This window comes from Glandiceps talaboti, chromosome 16, assembly GCF_964340395.1.
Source record: "Glandiceps talaboti chromosome 16, keGlaTala1.1, whole genome shotgun sequence".
In the NCBI taxonomy this organism is placed as follows: domain Eukaryota; kingdom Metazoa; phylum Hemichordata; class Enteropneusta; family Spengelidae; genus Glandiceps; species Glandiceps talaboti.
Genome location: NC_135564.1, coordinates 19360288 through 19382889, shown reverse-complemented (window position 1 = coordinate 19382889; position 22602 = coordinate 19360288). Strand labels below are relative to the sequence as shown.

Genomic DNA, 22602 nt, shown 5'->3' with positions numbered 1-22602 from the left:
GTTATGTATGAATTTCAGTGCTATCGACAACTGAACTTCTTATTGTTATCAGTCACAATGTACAATGTCAGGGGGTCAGGCTAAACTAGATGCAAGCTATTTATTGACTTCCCATTTACCCTTCTCTTTTTTTTTTGTTACCATTATAGTTTGTAACCACTTAAACATTTCGGTAAATAAACCATGGCAACTTATTATTAATTATGCGGGTGACTGCCATGAGCATGTGTTCGTGTATGATTTAATATCTCTGACTGTCTCTCTGTCTGTCTCGCTGTCTGTCTCTGTCTCTTGGTCTGTCTCTCTGTCTCTGTCTGTCTGTCTGTCTGTCTGTCTGTCTGTCAGTCTGTATCTATCTATCGATCTATCTAACTATCTATCTATCTATCTATCTATCTATCTATCTATCTATCTATCTATCTATCTATTATCTCTATCTAACTATCATTCACGCACTCTCTCCCTCCCTCCTTCCCTCCCTCCCTCCCCCTGTCTGTCACCCTGTCTGCCTGTCACCCTGTATGCATCCTAGAGGTATGTCTGTCTGTCTGTCTGTCTGTCTGTCTGTCTGTCTGTCTGTTTGTCTGTCTGTCTGAGGTTATCTTTGTATACATGATTACTTCATTGACTTGTCATATCAAATGCCACGAAACATACCCAATCAAGAACACACAACTGTTGCCGAGATATTTGTCGCATCTCAGTGTATTAGTTGTATACATTGTTATGTCGCAAATCATATTGATGCTATATACGAGACCATATACCCTCCGTCAACGTTAGTGGACGGTCTATGGCTCGACTTTGTCGTCGTTCGCATACATATTATCCTGGCTAGTAAATATTACATGTCACGTATCATGATAGAGTGCCACCTACGTCTGTATATTGCATTTGTTAAAAGGATCACATCAGTGAAACAAACTGAGTTGAAATCAAATGGTTGGTTTTATTCGCTTATACACTGATTGTACAATTCTTTTTTCAGAATTGGTCACTGTATCCTTAATTTAATACCATCTCGACAGGGAAATGGTCGCTGACATCGTATGCCTATATGGAGAAAGAAGAAGAAAAAATATAAAATTCACTTTGTAGATGTCATTAAGATACACAAAGGTTTCAAATATATCAGATGGGATTTTTTTTTTACATTTTTACTGTTCTGAGGAGAGTAACTAAATCAAGAAATAGATCTAGACTGTCATCAGTTGTTGTCACAATAGGGCTTTGATGACACAGGCAATGATTAGATGTTGTCCCCTGATATTGTCTTTTGTTCAGCCATGGAAAATACAAGTGACCTAATTATGAGAAGGCCGTGGCATTGCGAATCGAATCGAAAAATGAGTAGTAACAGGCTTTAATTCCTTGGGTCAAGAGTGCTTTCTAGCTGCATGACGACAAATATTAAGAAATATTACATATTTATACCCTGGCATGCAGCAGTTATGTAAACCATGAAAGGTACCAGTGGTGACGATTTGATTGATGTTTTAAGCATCTCGGAACCAATGACATAAACACACATTATTTTTTACGTAAACGAACCGGATATAAATCCCATACATTTTTGTTCGAATGAGTTCAATTTGGTTTGCGTTAATACAAATAGATATTATCCCCAAACATTCCCTAATATTTGTCTTCCATTCAGCCAATTGCAAGGAAAATACGAGAAGCATATGACCCTGGAGAAGACTATTGGGCAATAATATAATTCAACCCCTCAGGCATAATCAGTATGAAAAGTTGGGGAAAATAATCAATAGCGATTTGGATATTTTGAGTACCACAGAGCCAGTTTATAAAATCCGTATCTTCATCAAGTTTCTATTCAAAGACAATGGATTGACTTACACATGGTATAATGCCATATGTATAATCAATCGTCGTCAAAGTCTATATGGCGGGAAACCTAGCCAGTCATTATACCATGCACGAGCCAGATTCAACAAAAAAATATGGAATATATACTCTGGTCGTTCTACATCAGGGCAAGGCGCATGTATGCCATCACAACGTGTGTCTACGTTCTGCTGTGTTCGAAATATGAGTCGAAACGCTTAAAATTGCGATTACTTTCTTCCGATTTTTTATATATTTTACTGGCGATGGTGTTATATAATTATATTATTCCCAATATTTTTCTTCGTGCAGCCGAGGAAAATACCCGTGATCGCAGGACACTCATATTTTCCTCGGCTGAACGAAGAAAAATATTCACATTTATCTATTCATGGTGATATTCCAATCTGAGGAAACAACACCGTGACAGGGCGCCCTCAGACATCGTCGCGGCCAATCTAATTGCACCAGATCAATGACGTCTGAGCGACACAACGTACCTTACAGTCTAAGCTCAGACCATTATAGAGAATCAATAGTGGTCTGAGGTCTAAGTCAGTGTGATTCAAATCTAATGTAGTGAACTTGACTCGATTTCTTTCATTTCCTCTTATTTTTATTGTCGTTTGTTCTTTTTAATTCTCCGAGCGCCTTGTACCTACGGATGTATTCCCTACATCAGAATTTCATCAGATTGAGTCTAAGTTTACATATTTCGTTTCCATTTCACTATCACGTGACCGTTTCTCCACTAACGTACGGCATGTCTTTGTGTTTTTCTATTATCAGTGAGGATGGTGGAATCGAGGAGAAAAGAGTTGCTAAGAAACCCAAATATATAGAATAGATTGTGTCTTCCTACAGTTTTCATATGAAATAAGGTAAGTTGTACAACGTGTATAAGATTCTAAAGCCATAACTGAGACCATGACTATAGTATATTGTCTGACGTGAATTTCTATCTATATTATTAATACCGGTATAGCAGTCCAAGTTGATTTAGGTTTTTAGAACTTTCTGGGTCACACTTTTTGAAAACAACAACAACAACAACAACAACAACAACAACAACAACAACACCGACGACGACGACGACGACGACGACGACGACGACGACAATGACGACGACAACAACAACAACAACAACAACAACAACGTATTTAACAACAACATTACATCATTATTACATTCACATAAAACATACATATATTAGTGATTATAGTAGTAACATGACAATATAAAATCACATCCTCTTACTAATTACCACTTTTCTGTTCTTTTCTACCATTGCAGGTTGTCTACTAGTAGACTAGATTTCATTGCCAGTAAATTTTAATCAAGAGAAATACTTCTACGATTTTTTGTTATTTTTTTTGAATGCAACAATATTGCAGATGGATTTTACTTATATAATTTTAGACTATAATATATGAAGAATTTTGATACAATAAACTATTTTTGTATCAATTCAAAAATTTGACTATGATCTCATTTATTTCAGTTACTCAAAACTTTCCCTTTTAAAGCAAAATGTTCAAGAAGGCGTCTTCCCTTTAGACTATCAAGTTGAGACCAACATACGTAGAATGTGCTGATTAGTTTATATAGTTGTTTCACCGAGAATTCACTTTTATCATAATTATTTCATCATTTAATTCATGGCAAAACGATAAAAAATATTTCTGAATCATTCAAAAGTTGACTACATTTAAACTGTTTATTTATATATTTCTGATGGCCCTACCGAACCTATGATATTTTGAATCCAACCAAAATATTTTCAGCACTTGCAAATTGGTGACGCCCTCATAGCCAGACCAGAAAAAATCGTTGTTGTACATCACAAGTACGTGTCCGGGACGAAAACTACTGTTGTTTGCTACATACAGTATCCTTCTTATTTACTTTGATTGTCATTTCTAAGACATTCATACTCAGTCTGTTAGTAAACGTGTGATTAAGAACTGAAAGCCTCTCCAATGTGTACACACACATACACATACACGCACATACACGTGTACATATACATACACACATATATTACATACGTACGTACGTACATTCATACATACATACATACATACATACATACATACATACATACATACATACATACATACAAAATATATACATACATACATTCATACGTACGTACATTCATACATTCATACATACATATATACATACATACATACATACATACATACATACATACACACACAGATACACATGCACATCCACAGACAGACAGACAGACAGACAGACAGACAGACAGACAGACAGACAGACAGACACAACTAAAACCAACGAATTAAAAGTTATATAGTCATTATTTTTATTCGACCATTTTAAATGAATAACAATGTGTGATATGAAACTACAGATTCTTTTCAAAACGAAATGGATCAAATGTGAGATGGCCAATGCTTGTAAGAGCGCCCTCAATGTAAAACATGTACATAAGTCATATCATGTTCAAGAGATGGTGATTAGATTATTTGGCTCTTCTTTATCTTGACATTTACAGATTAAAAAACTGTCAATAGACAGTTCTCCTAGTTTCGACCAGATTTTGAATTTTATATCTTTATCTTCCAATGTATGAACTCTGTTTTTATATTAATTTAACACCGGATGTGTAAACAAAATTAAGACAAGCACAGTTGACGTGAAACACAGTTAATATAGTAAATTGAGCATTCTTCCTGATCTTTGGTTTGGTGTCATTCATGCATCGTCGTAAAACAATTTCATGACCTTTTACGGCACTGTACAAGTATGAAATTCCTGAGATGTTGGCTAGCTTAGCTAACTGTATGTGGTCGCGAGAGCAGAGATACATTACGTCACAGTCACTTGTGAGCTAATATTCTATTCCAGGATGCTAATATTCTAGTTTAGGATGATCATAATACAAAATAATGATGAAGTTATGTATATACGATAATTATTTTAAAAAATACCGTCGATAGCAATCACCGGCAATGGTATTTTTTTAAAATGATAATCGTATATACCTGATAACGTCATTATTTTGTATTGTGGTCATCCCAGACTAGAATATGACCATCCTGAAATATAACATTAGCTCACAAGTGACTGTGCATTACGTGTATGGGCTCTTGAAATAAAACGATTCCTTGGCTGGTTCCGTGGATACTACGCATTTAAAAGTTAGTGAAGGAAGTAATAATTTTATTATTATTGGCTACGACATGAGAAAACAGAAAAAAACATACAATTCCTATAACTACGTGTATGTCAACCTAAAGAGTGAACGATTCGCAGTTGTACAGAAGTAAAAATAGCACCCGCAACGACATGTTTTTTCGGCCCCTCATGATCATAGTAATGATTCTAATCCATAGCTATATCTTAATAGACTTTACAGCACCGTGCCGATGTCCAATCTATCATTTTACCACCGTTGCATCCTGCGTGACAGTAGCATCGAGATCGACCGTGATGTGTTTGGATGGTGTAGGAGCCACACGCCATGCCACAACTACACCCAGTCACTATGTAACCTGTAAACAGAGTAAATTTTTGATTAATACGTCCTCTTTTGTCATAGTTTGTATATCACTGAGCGGAAACTTAAAAAATCACATATATCTGCACCAAATATATCGGTATTTTATATGCACACACACAGACGCACACACACAGACAGACACGCACGCACACACATACATACATACATATATATATACATTTGTATATATATATATATATATATATATATATATATATATATATATATATATATATATATATATATATATATATATATATATATATATATATATATATATATATATATATATATATAGTTTTGGTAGTACTGGAACTCTTTCTTGGTTGTAACTGAAAGAGTTCCAGTACTACCAAAACTATTGCGCTCTGCCACTGCGGTATAGAGCACTGTCTTAGCAGATTGATACTCACCGAGTTATATATATATATATATATATATATACACACACACTAACAGACAATTACTATAACGAATTTAAAAAAAAATCTTAAGTTCCTTTTTTCAGTTGTGCTTCCTAACCCAATTTCAAGATAAGAGAAAGTACACAATCCCTTACCTACAGGACACGTTGCATAATTGCGGGCAAGTTGACCATCGATCCCTTTATTAATACATTGCAAACTTGCACCTGAAAGAAAGGAAAAGATATACGTATGATGTATAAATAAGGATTGTATTATGTTACAGAAAACTCTCGTGTATAATATAGTCAAAAGCGAATCATTTTCTCTCTGCTTCTGACTCTCTCACTGTCTACCATTTCTGTAAAAAAATAATTGTCCGTATCTCTCAATTTTTGTGTATTTCTGTTGATCTACCTGTACTCCCTCCCAGTGACTACCCGAATCGTCATTTCAAACAACAAACAAGCAAACCAAACTAACTAACAAACAAACAAACAAACAAACACAATATACAAATGTAGAATGTAGAATTCAATGTAGAATATAGTTTGGAATACATATGTGTGCATTGACCGGTGGGGGAGGGGGGAAGGAACACCATGACATGTACTTGTTCAATACACATGCAGGTGTACAAGTATTACTGTGTAAGAGCGGGACTGTAAAGACAAATATATATGATCATTGCAGTATCAAACTGTAAACCACATACCGTGTATTGAAGGTGTCAGAGATAAGAAAACAGCACCAATCAAAGTTAACAGGATCAAGTTAGTCTTCATATTATACTCGAAAGCTAGAAAGGAAGAAAACAAACAAAACCTTAAATTGCTTACTTTCAAAATATCAGAGGATAATTTCCCAAGATTTGGTGTTCGGTGTGCAAGGTATCAACACTAATTTGCAGCCTTTTAGGCCAAAAAAAAGAAATAATTGTTTCTGGTCAGCGCGCGCATCACAAATACTCCCACGTCGATTTTTTACATGTTTGTCCAGCCCATGCAGTCTGCACTGAGATCCGGGGGGGGGGGATACAACAATAACCCTCCGTACATTAATTCACTGATAAAGACACTTCGAGAGATAATAGTGAACTAGAAAATGACCGTCGGACATTTGCCCCACATATACATACACACTTGCTCTAAAGGTCTAAATAAAAAGAACAGTACGTAATTGCCATAAATCGGATTGAGTGACAGGTTTGACAATATAAAAATGAATTGCATCGTCGCACCACTTTAGACAAAATGCCCTGACCAGAAACACCACTTTTTATTTTTGGCCTTAGGTTTAGTGTTCCATCGATTTGAACGATTAACGGTATAATGATTTGTGACTGTTTTTGTTACGCGGGTGCAGTCTGTAACTATGTGACTCTCTCTAGTGTTTAGTTTGTTAAATGAGACGCTGTGTAACTCTATAACCTTAGACGGTTACTTGTAGTTACTTGATGGTTAATTGAGAATTCGTATGTGATAGAAGAGTAACATGTCTTGATCTCATTTTTGAGTACCGATAAATATTCGAAAAACCTACTTGCCTCGTTCTCAGCCCAAGTTCACGAAATATCGCATCAGTGGAGATGACAGACAAAATAGGAGACGAAACTTTGAAGGTAAAATGAGACACTCTACAGACAAAATAAAACAGTTCAATATACTTACCTTGAAAATGCTAAGAAGTCGTCCGTTAGACAAGGTAAAATGTAGTACTGTAATAGTAGGACAACGGATCCGTCTCACGAAATCGTCTGCACGGCTGTTCACTCTGCCTGAAAGAATTGCACTACAGTGTTGAAGACAATCAATCGTATGACTTGCTTTATCCTCCCACTCTGCAGTTTTATAAAGTAGACGTGATCAAATTCCTAGAAATATTTTATTTGTTAAAACTATTAGGTGAATTGTAAACATCCGGTTTTCTACTAAAAGCATCACGCTCACGAAGTGCACCCTCTATCGACGTAACTGCATACTCTGCTAGGCACTCGTAAATCCATTCTCCCTGTGGGGTAAACCATTTGTTTTCTGAGAGGAGGGCTGGAGGATAGGACCCAATAACAATTTTCTTCGGCCACCGTGCACCACGGCAGCAATTCCCTTTTTCCAAAACTATATGACTATAGCAATCAAAATCTGTCCTGTAAGTAGCATGACTTCGGAACAGGCTGAGAGACGAGTGTAGTCTGGTGGTCAAAGGTCAAATGAAAAGACAGCTCGAGATCGTCAGATTGTAAATGAAATAATCCAAGTTTGTTTACATCCTACCAATACCAGTAACTTTGAACTTCCTGTTTCTCAAGAATTGTTTATTACTTATGGAAAAGGTAATACTTCCGGCATGTCCCATCACCGACAGTTTCCCTCCGTGTTCACTTGTCAGTCGGGCGATGCATGGGTGCCGGCGGGGAGAGACTGCACATGTGTACAGAACTTGTAAATTCAAATACAAACTAACACTGTGTAAAGTGTTCCATCTCCACCAGTAACGTCTACAAATTAGTACAACACATAGTTGTGGATACTGGCAGAATAAAGCAGAATCTATGTAGAATCCAAACGTGTGCCACATAGTATAAAGTGACCCGGGATATTGTAGTGGAATACACAGTGGATTCTAAATCTGGGTTCTGGTTTGGCTTGGAGCTTTAGATTTACAGGTATTTAGTGGAATACACAATGTGATTCTAAAGCTATTGTTCTCATAGATACACAATGTCGACACACCAGGCACATGTCAAGGTCAGAAAGTGTCATGGGTTTATTATGTAAGTATACATGTCTTGCTGCTTTGGAAAACCATGGAAGTATAACTTTGGGTTATACTTCCAAGAGAAAACATAATAGTTTCTTTACAGACTGCAAGATATGTCGTGTTGTTGAGCCCTTGAGTGCTGGCTGATAGCTTTACAAGAATGTCGTATCTTATTACAGACTACTATGACAGATTTGACAGGATTCATTGGCCTATTAGAAGACTATGATACCGCCACACATAACATTATATAAATCTTGGATACGAGTGATACCACCATGTTCAAATGATACAACATTTACAACAGCTGGCAAAACCGTATAGACAGTGGAGGGACCACTCCACTATGTCAAAGCCTATAGGTAGAAATACAGTATAAATATTAATTGTTCGAGAGCTGGTTTAATATGTAGTTTTCATTGACAATTTACATATATGTCTATTATGTTATGTAACTAGTTGTTGAAAATGAATACAGTGCTCATCATTTGTTTACCGCGCTGTCTGTCTGTCAACCTGTCTGTCTGTGTGGTTGTCCTTTGTCTGCTTGCCTGTCAGCCTATCTGCCTGCCTGTTAACCTGTCTGTCTGTCTGTCTGTCTGTCTGTCTGTCTGTCTGAGGTTATCTCTGTTTACATGCCTTGTCATATCAAATGCCACGAAACATACCTAATCAAGAACATACAACTGTTGCCGGGATATTTGTTGTGACTCAATTTATTAGTGTATATATTGTTATGTCGCAAATCATATTAATACTATGCTAGAGCAACGTCGGTGGTGGGTCTATTGCTAGACATGGTCATCCGCATAAATCCTGGCCTGTAAATATTACGCGTATCATATTGGAGCGCCACCTACGTCTGTATATTGCATTTGTTTAAAGGATCACATGAAACAATTGGGTTGAAATCAAATAGTTGGTTTTATTCGGTCATACACTGATTATATACCACTTTCAACATTGTACAATTTTTTTTAACTTCATTATTTGACACATATTGTAAAACCAGTATTGGCCACTCTATCCCTAATTCAATACCATCTCGACAGGGAAATGGTCGCTGACATCGTATGCCTATGGAAAAAGCAGAAGATGACAAAATGTAAAATTATCTTTTAAGATGTCAGCAAGATACACAAAGGTTTCAAATATATCATTAAATTTTGATGTTCTGAGGAGAGTAAGTAAAACAAGCAATAGATCCCCAGTTATTGTCACTATAGGGCTTTGATGGCACAGGTAATCGGATTAGATGTTAACCCCTGATATTGTCTTTTGTTCAGCCAAGGAAAATACAGGTGACCTAAGAAGGCCGTGTCACTGCTAATCGAATCGAAAGTTAAGTAGTGACAAGCCCTTGGACCACAAGTGTTTTCAGGCCGCATGAAGACAAATACGAAGAAATTATACATATATATATATATATATATATATATATATATATATATATATATATATATATATATATATATATAACTTAACACTGAGTTTCTATATATGAATAATATCATAAACCATACATATCATGAACCATATATATATATATATATATATATATATATATATATATATATATATATATATATATATATATATATATATATATATATATATATATATATATACAGTGAAAAGTACTAATATTGACAACTTAACTTTGAACGCTTTGATTGATGTTTTAAGCATCTTGTCGGAACCAATGACATAAACACACATTGCCGTGACGTAATTATAAATCCTACATATTTTTGTTCGAATGAGTTCAATTTGGTTCGATTTGATACAAATCGATATTATTCCCAATTATTTTTTCTTATTCTCTAATATTTGTCTTTGTCGAGCCAAGGGAAATACGAGAAGCATATTGATGACACGGGAGAAAAATATTGGGCAATGATATAATTTAACCCCCTTAGACATAATCAGTATGAAAAGTTGTGGAAATGGCGAATTAGATATTTCGAGCACCACAGAGCCAGTCACTAAAATCCGTATTTTCTGTTCAAAGATGATGAATTGCCATGTGTATAATCAATCGTCGTCAAAGTCTAGATGGCGGGAAACCTAGCCAGCTATTATAGATCATTATATGCACGTTCTAGATCAGGATAACACGTACGCATGCATGTCACAACAATGTGTGTCTTACATCACTGCTTCTGCTGTGTTCGAAATATGAATCAAAGCGCTTACAATTGTCATTATTATCCCCGATTTTTCTTTAATATAACTTATTTTTAATGTTAGTGTATATACAAGTGGACTTAAGCAATTGCCTTTGCAAGTTCGGCTTTTAAAGGTATTGACTACCGGTGTGTGGTTGAATAGAGCGATCGAACACAAATAACTCTTACCAATTCGTAGTCTAAACCATAGTATGTATCGTAGTAAAATACGGCACTGCTAGTTGGATCTACGGCACTGGTCAATGCTGCACCAGCAACAACAAGTCTGACATTACGAGAGATAGATGCAAAAAAAAAAGAATAAAAAACAAATTATGAAATTAATATTGATCCTGGAATAAGAAATGCTCAATTTCTTGTTGTTGGAAGTTTTCCTATGATTTCATCGATTCACTCAGCGAGACTAATTCCACTACACCCCCCTCCCCAACCTGCACAGTCCAGCGAGTTTCCCCAGTTCTCTGAACGTCGGTTAAAGGTAGCCAGCTGCAGATACTAGAATGTTCAGCAAAAAGTGGCAATGCCGGTGTGCCGCAAAGAGGTATGGTGGGTTTTACGTCGATGGCAACTCTGATTGACAGGTAATGAAAACCTAACGATAAATGGTATAATATTTTACCTGTCGTAAGCACAGTGAGTTGACGACACAGTGGTGTCGTCGTCATCCTCAATCAACCAAGTAAAACGAGAATCGGTACGAAGACGAATGTATGGCCATTCAGATGACTTGACGTAACTACAGTCGGCGTTATAGTCACCAGCGATCAATACATCCTAAAATAAATATATCATTGACGAAAATTAGTTAACTGTAAACATATAACTATAGTGTTCTGAATCAATAACTTCAGGATTATCATTGATATTGTAGAACTATATCTAGTATGTTTGCATGTTTTGTTCAAAGATCTAGATAATTTGTGAATGGACTTCTACATGTATATCATGTATCCTGACATTCTGTGTATGTTTAAAAGTCAAAACAAACAAACAAACAAACAAACAAAAACACACACACACGTACGTACGTACATACATACATACATACATACATACATACATACATACATACATACATACATACATGCATACATATACACATACATATACACATACATACATACATACATACACACACACACACACACACACACACACACACACACACACACACACACACACACCATGATTCTATTACTAACCTGTAAACGCCATCTTTTCACAATGTCATCATACACGTCAGTGAGTGAGTCGATTTCTTGAACGGCGATGTCAGGATCTACATGAATGGCGGCAATGGCGAAATCTTCAACGGCTGGAATAAAGAATTGCATATATTGCATATAATTAAATACTAATCATAAAGTCATGCCAATGAATTAAACAATGTTAGTTGATATGACGTTACGCTTTACAGCTAGAAGTTGCACACTACTACATGTAGTTCGGATGTGAGTATATTGATAAAGGTAAAGATGATAACTTACCTAAAACATTTCTGAATCTTAATCTCAGATCACTAGACCTATTCGTTTCCATTCAAAGTATTGTTTTGTTTTGATTTGCATTGATGTCATTTTAATTATAATATTGGAGTGATAATTTCCCGCTCGCTTTACTCTGACGACACATGAGACATACCTAATTTAGATGAGTACAAATTGTTACGACACCCCCTTCCCCACCCCACAAAAAATGTTTAGATAATCTATGAATTTTCGCAAGACCCAAGGGGCGATCGCATTATGTCACACAAGCTCAATAAACAAAATTCGTTGGTTTAGGCCAAAACACCGGCCCCTCCCACAATTTTTCTACTACGGAATTATCCGGCTATAATGAAAATTGTAGCGGTTATACCACCGTGTGATCAGTGCATTGTAACAAATTAGTAAACATTAAAATATTAATGGCAGCCCAGTACTGTGTATCACATTAGCAGTAAATTATAATCACAATTTACCAACATCTCTAAGTAGTAAATACAGAACCTGTTATCATCACGGTTGAAGGTGGGAATTTTTTTCTAAATCATGTTGTGAGAAGAGCAAAAGTAAAGTTCAACAATCGCATTAAAGCAGGGCCCCTCCCTAAACGAACAAAGTTCGTTTATTTAGCTTATGTGACATCGCGCCATCGTCTCTAATGAGACTGCTGCGTTGGGGGTGTAGTTTTCAAGGTGACGTCATAAATAGAATGTAGATCTCTCTTACCTGTAAAACTGGATAAAAACCGCACCACAAATGGTTCACGTGCAAATTCGTCTGTATAGTCATCTACGCCGTCGTCATAGTGATAACTATCGGTCACACTCAGTTTGTCGATCCTGGCATTCATAATGATTTTGAAAAGTACTTTAAAAACAGATTTGAGCGATGCAAAAAGAACACCATTGATGATGAAATTGATGAAATAATAACGTAACATCGTTTATATTGATAATGTGACGTTGTTGGAATCTAGTTTGGAAGCTCGAAGCGACTCTACTAGCTTTTGGCTGAATCACTCCGACGTCATCAGTATAAATGATGTTAAGTCGTATTATAGTGACATTGTATTCCAAAAAGGTAACTTTATCACAAGCATTATAGCTGTTGAATAGAAATCAGAGACTGTAAGATACGTCGTGTCGCTCCGCCCTCACCGGCCTCCACTTTTACCTGTAAACGAGCGAGAGCGGTTGACCGACGTGTGAGGGCGCCCGTCACGGCGTACGTTACTGACTAAAGTGGCATTTTATCAGTGGTGGACCGAATAAAAAATGGCTTTGAAGGTGCTGAAAAGTCTTCTCCTTATAACGCTATCAAAATGAGATTTCAGATACATTTGATCACATCACACAGCGGGATACAAAAATCACAAATTAAACACGTGATATTCACCGTGACGTCTACAGTTTTTAACAGATGTCTGTCTTGAAGAACTGTTCATCAGTATTTTTATGTAAATGATAGTGTAATAAGGAAAATATTTTCAAAGCCACTGGCAATGTTAGCAATCTACCACTGATAAAACGTTATTACAGTATGATTACAGCATTTCCTATTCAACAACAACAACAACAACAACAACAACAACAACAACAACAACAACAACAATGGTTGTAAAAGAAATTAAAAGTCGCACACCGGAGACTGTTACTTTATTGTGTCTTGAGACTCTTAATTCGGCATTGTTTCATACAGACTTACCGGTAGAAGAACGCATACTGTTCCTTGTAGCTTGAACGACCAAGACGATCACTTATGATCATAGCATAGGCATTATTGGAGACGCTGAAATAAATGAGAAAACTAAATTCAAATGGCATTCAATAAGAACCTTTATACAGCGACACTGCAAGGTGGCATGGGATGGAATCAATGAAACCCCAAACTACGATGGTCTCATATTGAGCAGATAGTTTCAAATTCATTTTTCTCCGTAATTGTTCGTAACATATATAAATCAAATAATCACTCTATGAGATGATATTTTCCTATGTAAACTATTGTTTTTCCCACAATACGCCAAAGCATGGCATGGCATGGTGCGATGAGGCTAACGACATGTCGATAAGGCCTAACAAAAAAACTCGTGTGGTTCCGATTACGCTCAATTTTAGAATAGATTGAGTAGGTAGATTTTTAATTCAATTTTTTTTTAATTTTCTTACTATCTAGTTTAGGTAGGGAGTTATGTTTTCCATTGCTTTCCAAATTGTCTCTGTGTTATTGGTTTCTTCCCATCAGATGGACATCCATTACAGACTGGAAAAACAGTTTTATATTTTCTTTTTAAGTTGATGTCAGTTTCTGCATCCATTATTTCCTGCAAGGCTTCACAATTTTCGAGGTTTTATTACTTTTTTCTCGAATACGTAAAACAAAAGTTTAGGCGGGTCGGCGTGAAAAACTAGGTGGGTGTAGGGTAAACGGAACCATTTTTTTAGGCGATGCGAGGTGATGAGATGTGATTTGATGTGATGTGGTGTGATGTGGTGTGGTGTGGTGTGGTGTGGTGTGGTGTGATGTGGTGTGGTGTGGTGTAATGTGCTGTGCTGTCCTGTAATGCGATTAGATGCGATGCGATACAATGCGATGTGATGTGATGTGATATGATGTGATGTGATGTGCTGTGATGTAATGTGCTGTCCTGTGATGCGATGCAATGCGATGCATTACAATGCGATGTGATGTGATGTGATGTAGTGTCCTGTGGTCTGCTGTGGTGTGATGCGATGCAATACGATGTGAAGGTATGTGATCTGATATAATATATGATGTGATGTGACGTGATGCGATGTGATGCGATGCAATGTCATGTGATATATTGTGATGTGATGTGGTGTGGTGTGGTGTGGTGTGGTGTGGTGTGGTGTGGTGTGGTGTGGTGTCTAGTGTTGTATTGCAATGTGTCATGATGTAATGTATTTGTGATGTGAGGTGATGCATGTGATATGATGTGATTTGATCTGATACTGTGTCGTATTTTATAATGCAATGTGATAAGAAACTGCAAACTTTTCAAACAAAGCAATAACGACGCATGGATATTTATACAAGGATATTCAAATTCCTCTTCAGGGCGACATGGCTATCTATACCACCAGAGGGCGTCATTTAATAAATAGATGTCATAGTTTACCCGTTGACTAGGTCCAGAAGTTCTTGAATTGCCTCACCAGATTTATCTCGTATTTCTTGAATAACAATGACGTCATAACGAACACAGATCTGAGAGAGAGAAAAACAACACGTTCTTCAATAAATGTTATCTAGTTCATCAATATTTCCATAAACTGTATCCAGTGTAATTGAAGTTACCGTATTTACATAATGTATTCGGTGGATTAATACAGGTGAATTTTTTCCACGATAATAATGTCAACAGTAAATTTTGAAAACACTCTACAAATTACGTCATAGCATGATGGTTCATTTGGTTACCATAACTACGATGCCACAGTTGAAATGCTTACTGAATTAACCATGTTTTATATTTAGTAATTAGAATAATATATACAATTCTAAAGTTGAAACAAAATAATACAGAAATACTATCAGTTTTTGACCATGTCCCTTTCATACTTAAATCTCATGTCAACGACCTTGTAGTGATATGATCAACAGTGTAGGAAGTCGAATTGAGGATAACATAAGTCAAAGTAAAACATGTCTGTCTTTGGTTCTTAGAGTTATTACAGATTATTTTCTCATTCAACCTCAGGCCAAGTATGTATTTTTGTTGTTTAAAAATTTCATGTGAAACGTGACTGTATGGCATGTTATGATCTCATTGACATTGTATGTTTATCGTACATTAAAGGGGCACAAGCTGAGTTTATAGCTTGGGTGTAAATAATTGTTGCTACATATTTAAAAAGTACTCATAGTAGTCTACTAGTACTCACTGAAGTTTAATTAAAATAATCACTTGCAATCAACTGAACGCAAACCTAACATTAAATTGAAAACTTATAAATAATGACGGTATTTACGTATGCAAAATTGTTGTTGAGGAAACCCCTACTAATTATATTAGCGTATGCAATTAACTGTTCTGCCAATGTCAGACGACACCGTGTCACAGAAGGCATGCATCGACATACACGCCATGATACTAGAATTAGTTTAATCAAGGTTATAAGTGTTTTCACTTGAGTAAAAAGTTTATAAACTCAGCTTGTGCCACTTTAATAGATATTATGGCAAATCAAATTCTCAAGAACGTTTTACTATAGTATAGCTTATAACAATTATCAAACACCATCGTTGACAATGCTGTGTAGACATTCTCACAAGCCTCAGCGTATTCATTTTTCCAGTTGATTCAGAAGCACCTCTGCGAGAGGGCGTCCTATAACTTTGAGCCACCGTAAAGAGGACTCTGATGTAGCCAGTTTTACAACAATGAATTTAGACTGATCGCTGTGGGTTAGGTTTGATCATGTTAGTGGAGGGTCTATGGTTTAATGCTGTATGTGTATGTGTATATGTATATGATATTTAAGATATTTCGATACTTGTTTTTCAAAAACTTCGCATGCTTTTGGAGATGGAATATGAAATTAGCGTTATAATATGATTTTCTATATCAATCTTGGTTTTTTTGTCGTTTGCACTCGTGATCATGGGGATCCGGTATGATAGATTAAAAATAGACGTCTAAGCTTATTATTAAATGCGGGTACTTATAGGCCTAAAAACAATTGTGTGGTTCCGATTACGATCAATCTTAGAATAGGTGGGGTAGGTAAATTTTCTTCCCATGGCATGTGTGAGCGTCTAGTTCAGGTCCTGATCTTTTTCGTTGTTTTCCATATGGTCTCTGTGTTATTCCAAACAGATGTACGGCCATTACAGACAGTTTATTACAGAGAGTTTTATGTTGTCTTTTTATAACTTGATGTCAGTTTCCGCATCCACTACTTCTCGCGAGCTTTCACAATTTTCGCTATTTTATCATTTTTTTCTCGAATTCGTAAAAGAAAGTTTAGGGTCGGCAGTGAAATACTAATTGGGATCGGGTAACCGAAACCAGATATTTTTTAGGCCTTAAATAGGGAGAGACCCTCCAAAGATAGTCGATAGAATGAAAGGCATGCAGTTATGGTTAACTGTGTATGCACGTTCTGGTTTAATTTATTTAATGTGTATTTACACTGAACAGCTCCCAGCTGCAGAATGTTTACTGAAGTGCGCAGAATGAGGCTGCACATACATATGTACATGGATCCTATTTTGGCAGTACACAATAATAAGAGTTAGTTTGTTCCGACGTAACTGGCAGTTTAAATAATTGAGGCGTTCTTCGAGTATTTTGGTTCCCTAAAACATGTGACTTGAAGTCACCGGACACTTGGTGAGAGGTCTTACACTGAGTTCTTGGAGGTGATTAAGTAGTTAAATGATGTAAGAATATTTCAATTTGAAAGTAAAGTAACTACCAAGAACCATAAAGTTACAGACTGTGGTCCTTTAACTTTGAAAGAGACAACGAAGCAGTTTGATGCAGCTGATCGATGAGTTCAAGGTTGACTGATGCAATACGTCGACAACACTAGACGAAATGAACAAAACGGTACGGTACTCGGTCAGAGCACGTGTGAACCTATACCATCTGGCAACTGATAAATGATAAGATTATTTGAGGGCCTGACTAATTTGTTATTTTCTAGTGATCCGTTCATATTTGTATATGTAAGGCTTGTAGCTTTTGGCCGGTGGCCACCAGTACTAAACAAACGATTGATTGATTGATTGATTGATTGATTGATTGATTGATTGATTGATTGATTGATTGATTGATTGATTGATTGATTGGTTGGTTGGTTGGTTGGTTGGTTGGTTGATAAGATTCAATTTTGCTTTTCATCGGCGTTCTAACTAGCTGATTTATTGATATGAAATACTATGTGACATTTCGTGATTAACACATCGAATCGAAGTGCCTAAGTGTCAACTATACGATGGCCGATACGGTTCTTCAAAATTCAAAATTATCCCGGGAGATGTACTTTTTACGGATTTTGAATTTTGAATTCGGAAGATACATCGTACACTTGAATTGGCACTAAAACTGTGTGATATACATTATTTTTTCAGTCCTACGGTTTACATATACTTAATTGTTATTACATACCGATATAGATTTTAACTTGTGAATGTAAAATGTACAGTAAGGAGTACTTTGTAAAAAGAACGCAAACGTTTAACCGTTGTTGAAGACACAAAATACTCAATATGATCATCTCTCTTGTCGCTGTTATAAATTCAATGTTGTTTCACGTTAATCTTTCAAGTAGGAAGCCATGACAAAATTGTTTTGTTAATTAAAAATCCAAAATAAAAGCCCAAACCTTATCCATATGGATATGGTAACTTTAAGAGTTTGCTATTACTTTGTTCAAGAAAACGCAAACCCAATCACAGTTAAAATCAAGTAAAAAAAAACCCACGTTTTAGAAGAGAGATCAAATATGATATCAACATTGAGTTATCTAACAGAATCGAATCCAATATGGCTGCCAAATACTAAATGAAAAAAATGTAAGATTGGCGATTACTTTGAAAACAAAATTAAGAACCCAAAATTTCTTTTATTATTTCAAAAGAATACGGTTTTCTGAAGTGTGGAGATTTTAGATTTTTTTTTTTAAAAATGACGGTACCAAGGTGCATTAAGAGTAAGATCAATAGGATGGGCCTTGGACCTCGATTAGTTCAGAAAGAACTATAGTCCTTGGTCCTCACCAGAATTTTATTTTGTCCCTAGACGTTGTATTTTTTTTCTCTCTTTCATTTCTATATATTTATTCAATATCTGTATAATCTGTATAAGTTCTGGTGAAATAAATTTCAATTCAATTCAATTCAATTCAATGTAGGATAAAAAACCAAAATTCTTATACAATGTAGTTGGCCTCAGACCCCCTCCCCCCCCCCCCCCATTTTAACTAAATTGGCCAAAATTGAAAATTATTCAGACGGCACAATCAATTTCAAATCATCATGTAGTAGTATGTAGTACTATAAATAGAAAGCCAGTATGTAGTAGAATATAGTGATATGTATGTAGTTAAGAAAACATCCTTCCTTTGTAGACACTTTCCTTATTCTAGTGCCATGCATTTACTATAGGGATAATTCTTCTATTTCTCAATTTGACGACAGTGGTGTAGACATATTACATTCAGGGGTACTAACAGATCCATTAAAAGTAAAATCTCTAAAATGGCGAAAAGAAACACCCCAAAATAAAAGAATTTACTTTTTTATCCTACATTGAACTATTGATCTCGCCACTAATTCGGTTATAGCAAAAAACACCAAAAACAGTTCCATTACTTACATCTACAAGGATCGGCACTACTTCAGGCTCGGACATCTTACTAACACCGAAGGTTTTAATGTTGAAAGCGGCGATTTTCAGAGAACATGATACCGTGGTAGCCAGACAGAAGGTTACCATGCAGAATATGAGAATCTCTTTACCGGCCATTTTTCACTTCACAGAATACTCTCAGAGCGACACTGACACAGTCTATCATTCAATGTTACTTTCAACTACAAAACCTTGCCTTCCGAAATCGAGTTCTTAATTAAATTTTTATATTGATTATTTTAAGAATAATCAATATCGCTATCATTAATAACCGGTTTATGACGTAACAACACCGGATATATGGTTAGACACATGGAGATGTGTACAAGACATGTGGCATCTCATTGGTACCAACGTGAATAGAATGAAAGAAGTGGATCTCCAAAGTAAAAAAGAAATTATTATAGTAGGGTGTGTGTAATTTTAAACAGACGTGCCTAAATAGTACGCCATAACTAATAATGGAACGATTGCTTTGCAAAAATGAAAACAATGAACAAACAAACAACTAAATAAATAAATACATACATACATACATACATACATACATACATACATACATACATACATACATACATACATAAAAATATACATACATACATACATACACACACACACACACACACATACATACATACATACATACATACATACATACATACATACATACATACATACATACATACATACATACATACAACTCTTTGGTGTGAGTTGTTCTTTAGCTCTTTCTGTGCGTAAAATACGAACTTTTGACGGTATATTGTTCACTTGTACAGAAGTGTCGTAACTCAGTGCGCTCACGGTCATCTTGCCTCCACCTTGCTAAAGAATTATATTTTGATTCGAAATGATGGTGATTTCATTTATTATGGACTGTTGATCTATAACTCCAGAGACAAAGACGGATGGACAGACGGACGGACGGAATGATGAACGGGAATGATGGACGGACGGACGGAATGATGGACGGACGGACGGACGGACTAACAGCCAGACAGAGTGAAGCAGAACCACATACAGATAACCTTGTACCATTTCAAACATGGCATGGTATAGTGAGGTATTACCTAGTTTTCAAGTTGCCATCGGTGTTAGATGTTCTGCACTGTTACAACAATGGTGATTACTAGACTACCATAAACAATATTAATTAACCAAGTATTCTGCAGTCCTGAGAAATCTCATTCAATAGAATAACACACCTAATTAATATAAACACACCTTAGTCAGTACTTTAAGAAATACATTTATTTCACATTCAAGTTGTATAGCGGGCTTCTTATTAAATTGTGTTAGTTAATTAGCATTCAGCAGATATATTACCAGCTTTAATTATTCGAACGTCCTCTGGTATGAATGTACTAATTTGGGACTATAGTGTCCAAGATGATGACGTCACGTGTAAGATGACGTCACCGATGTAATGACGACATTCTGTCGCCTCGTCGTTTAGTTTATGGTCATATCTACAGAGTAGTGATCACTAACATCTTCGGCCTAAAATAAATAGAGATATGTTAAAAGTACAAGTCTACAATGATAGAGAGTTGTGCTAGTTTTGTACAAAATAATTTCTTCGAAAATCAAAGTACAACTGTCAAACAATTTCGCAATAAATGATGTCCATTGTGATTTATAAATTACACTGTATATTTTCTTCAAGTTCGTAAAGTGTACTGCATGCCCCCCCCCCCCTGGCCACCCTTGTAACAGTTATTTTCAGCATAAATACAAAATACAGTTAGTATATATACATGTATGTATGTTACAGTCAAAAGAAAAAATGACCAGTCGTATACGTAGTTTGCGATAGAACAGCGCTCTCTCAGTCGTATTATTATGATTGCAATGTATTCAAAGTGTAAATCCTTGTTTATCTGTCCCGATAAAGGTGAACCTACATGCATAGAAGAGGTATTCGACATAATTAGAATTGACTGTAAATCTAAAGATGGCAACCGGGGGGGGGGGGGGTAACTCCGTGGGTAACATTACGGGGAGGCTCCTCACAAACATTAAATCATTGAATGTGTTTTTATGCAAAATGTATACCCTTTCTGATACCAATTGCAAGTTGCATTTTAATTAGTAAAAGCCAGGGCTCCCAGGTGAACCAAGCCCTAGATCTAGTGTGGCATGAGCGACGAGAGTATGGAAGTTTTGAAGGTAGATATACCAGGTTGAAACGCTTGACTGCATAGTTTCTGTTAATTAACGCCAGTTTTGATTCACCCGACCCTTTCTCATTTAATTGACGTCACGCCCACCTTCCTCGTGATTCATCGCATCGAGCAAGGATGCTAATGACGTCAGCTGACAGCGGGTAGATTTAAAGTCACTAATAATCTGCAGCCATTTTCTGGTCGAGGATAGATATTGAATTCACATTGCAAAGCATAGACTTGGTGGTACATATCAAATATTGAAGGGTTCTAAAGCCCGTCTTTGCTTCCATAACAGGATAGAAAGAAACACAGAATACCACCAGAAAATACAATCAAATCACAAACTAAAGATCACCTATCTATGACAATCTTAAAAGGATGAAACCATGAAAAGTTTGTTAGATAAAGCTGAAAGTGTGTGTATTCTATAAACTTTTTACTTACGCATTTATTTCATCCAGAAGATCGTAGACTGTGGTCTCACTTGAATCCCTAACTTTCTGTACAGCAATAATGTCGTACTGCTTGCAGACCTATAGAAATACAACACGTGAGGTAACACCGGTGTGTTTGCTTGCTCGTCACAGTGACAATCGGGAAGAATGAGACAATGTTTACAGTATGTCAAGAGATGCAATCTAGTTAGTGCCAGTAACTCATCAATGTATAAACGACAGGGGTCCCGGATGCCATAACCCTTATAACGTATAACAATCGAATACACTGTACTGTTAATGTTATTAACTTGTTTTACAACATGACTACTTTCTACAGAAATAAACAAACTACTGAAAGCATCCTTGAGTCAACCTACATCAGAGCATAGACCCTAC

General features: G+C 36.1%; 2 protein-coding genes across 2 annotated transcripts; both read right to left on the bottom strand.

Moving 5' to 3' along the window:
• Nucleotides 1-4182: 4182 nt before the first annotated feature.
• On the bottom strand, nucleotides 4183-7614 carry LOC144447496 (resistin-like). The gene is made up of 4 exons (XM_078137536.1): nucleotides 7458-7614; nucleotides 6503-6586; nucleotides 5943-6014; nucleotides 4183-5375 (listed from the first exon to the last, which is right to left on the bottom strand). The coding sequence occupies exons 2-4, from the start codon at nucleotides 6570-6572 to the stop codon at nucleotides 5224-5226; spliced, it is 294 nt and encodes a 97-aa protein (XP_077993662.1). The 5' UTR covers nucleotides 6573-6586; nucleotides 7458-7614; the 3' UTR covers nucleotides 4183-5223.
• A 1884-nt stretch (nucleotides 7615-9498) lies between these two features.
• Nucleotides 9499-19718, bottom strand: LOC144447199 (deoxyribonuclease-1-like). The gene is made up of 8 exons (XM_078137102.1): nucleotides 19569-19718; nucleotides 15363-15451; nucleotides 13928-14011; nucleotides 12950-13062; nucleotides 11939-12051; nucleotides 11356-11510; nucleotides 10905-11001; nucleotides 9499-9624 (listed from the first exon to the last, which is right to left on the bottom strand). Exons 1-8 carry the CDS (start codon nucleotides 19716-19718, stop codon nucleotides 9577-9579), a joined length of 849 nt encoding a protein of 282 aa, XP_077993228.1. The 3' UTR covers nucleotides 9499-9576.
• Nucleotides 19719-22602: the final 2884 nt, after the last annotated feature.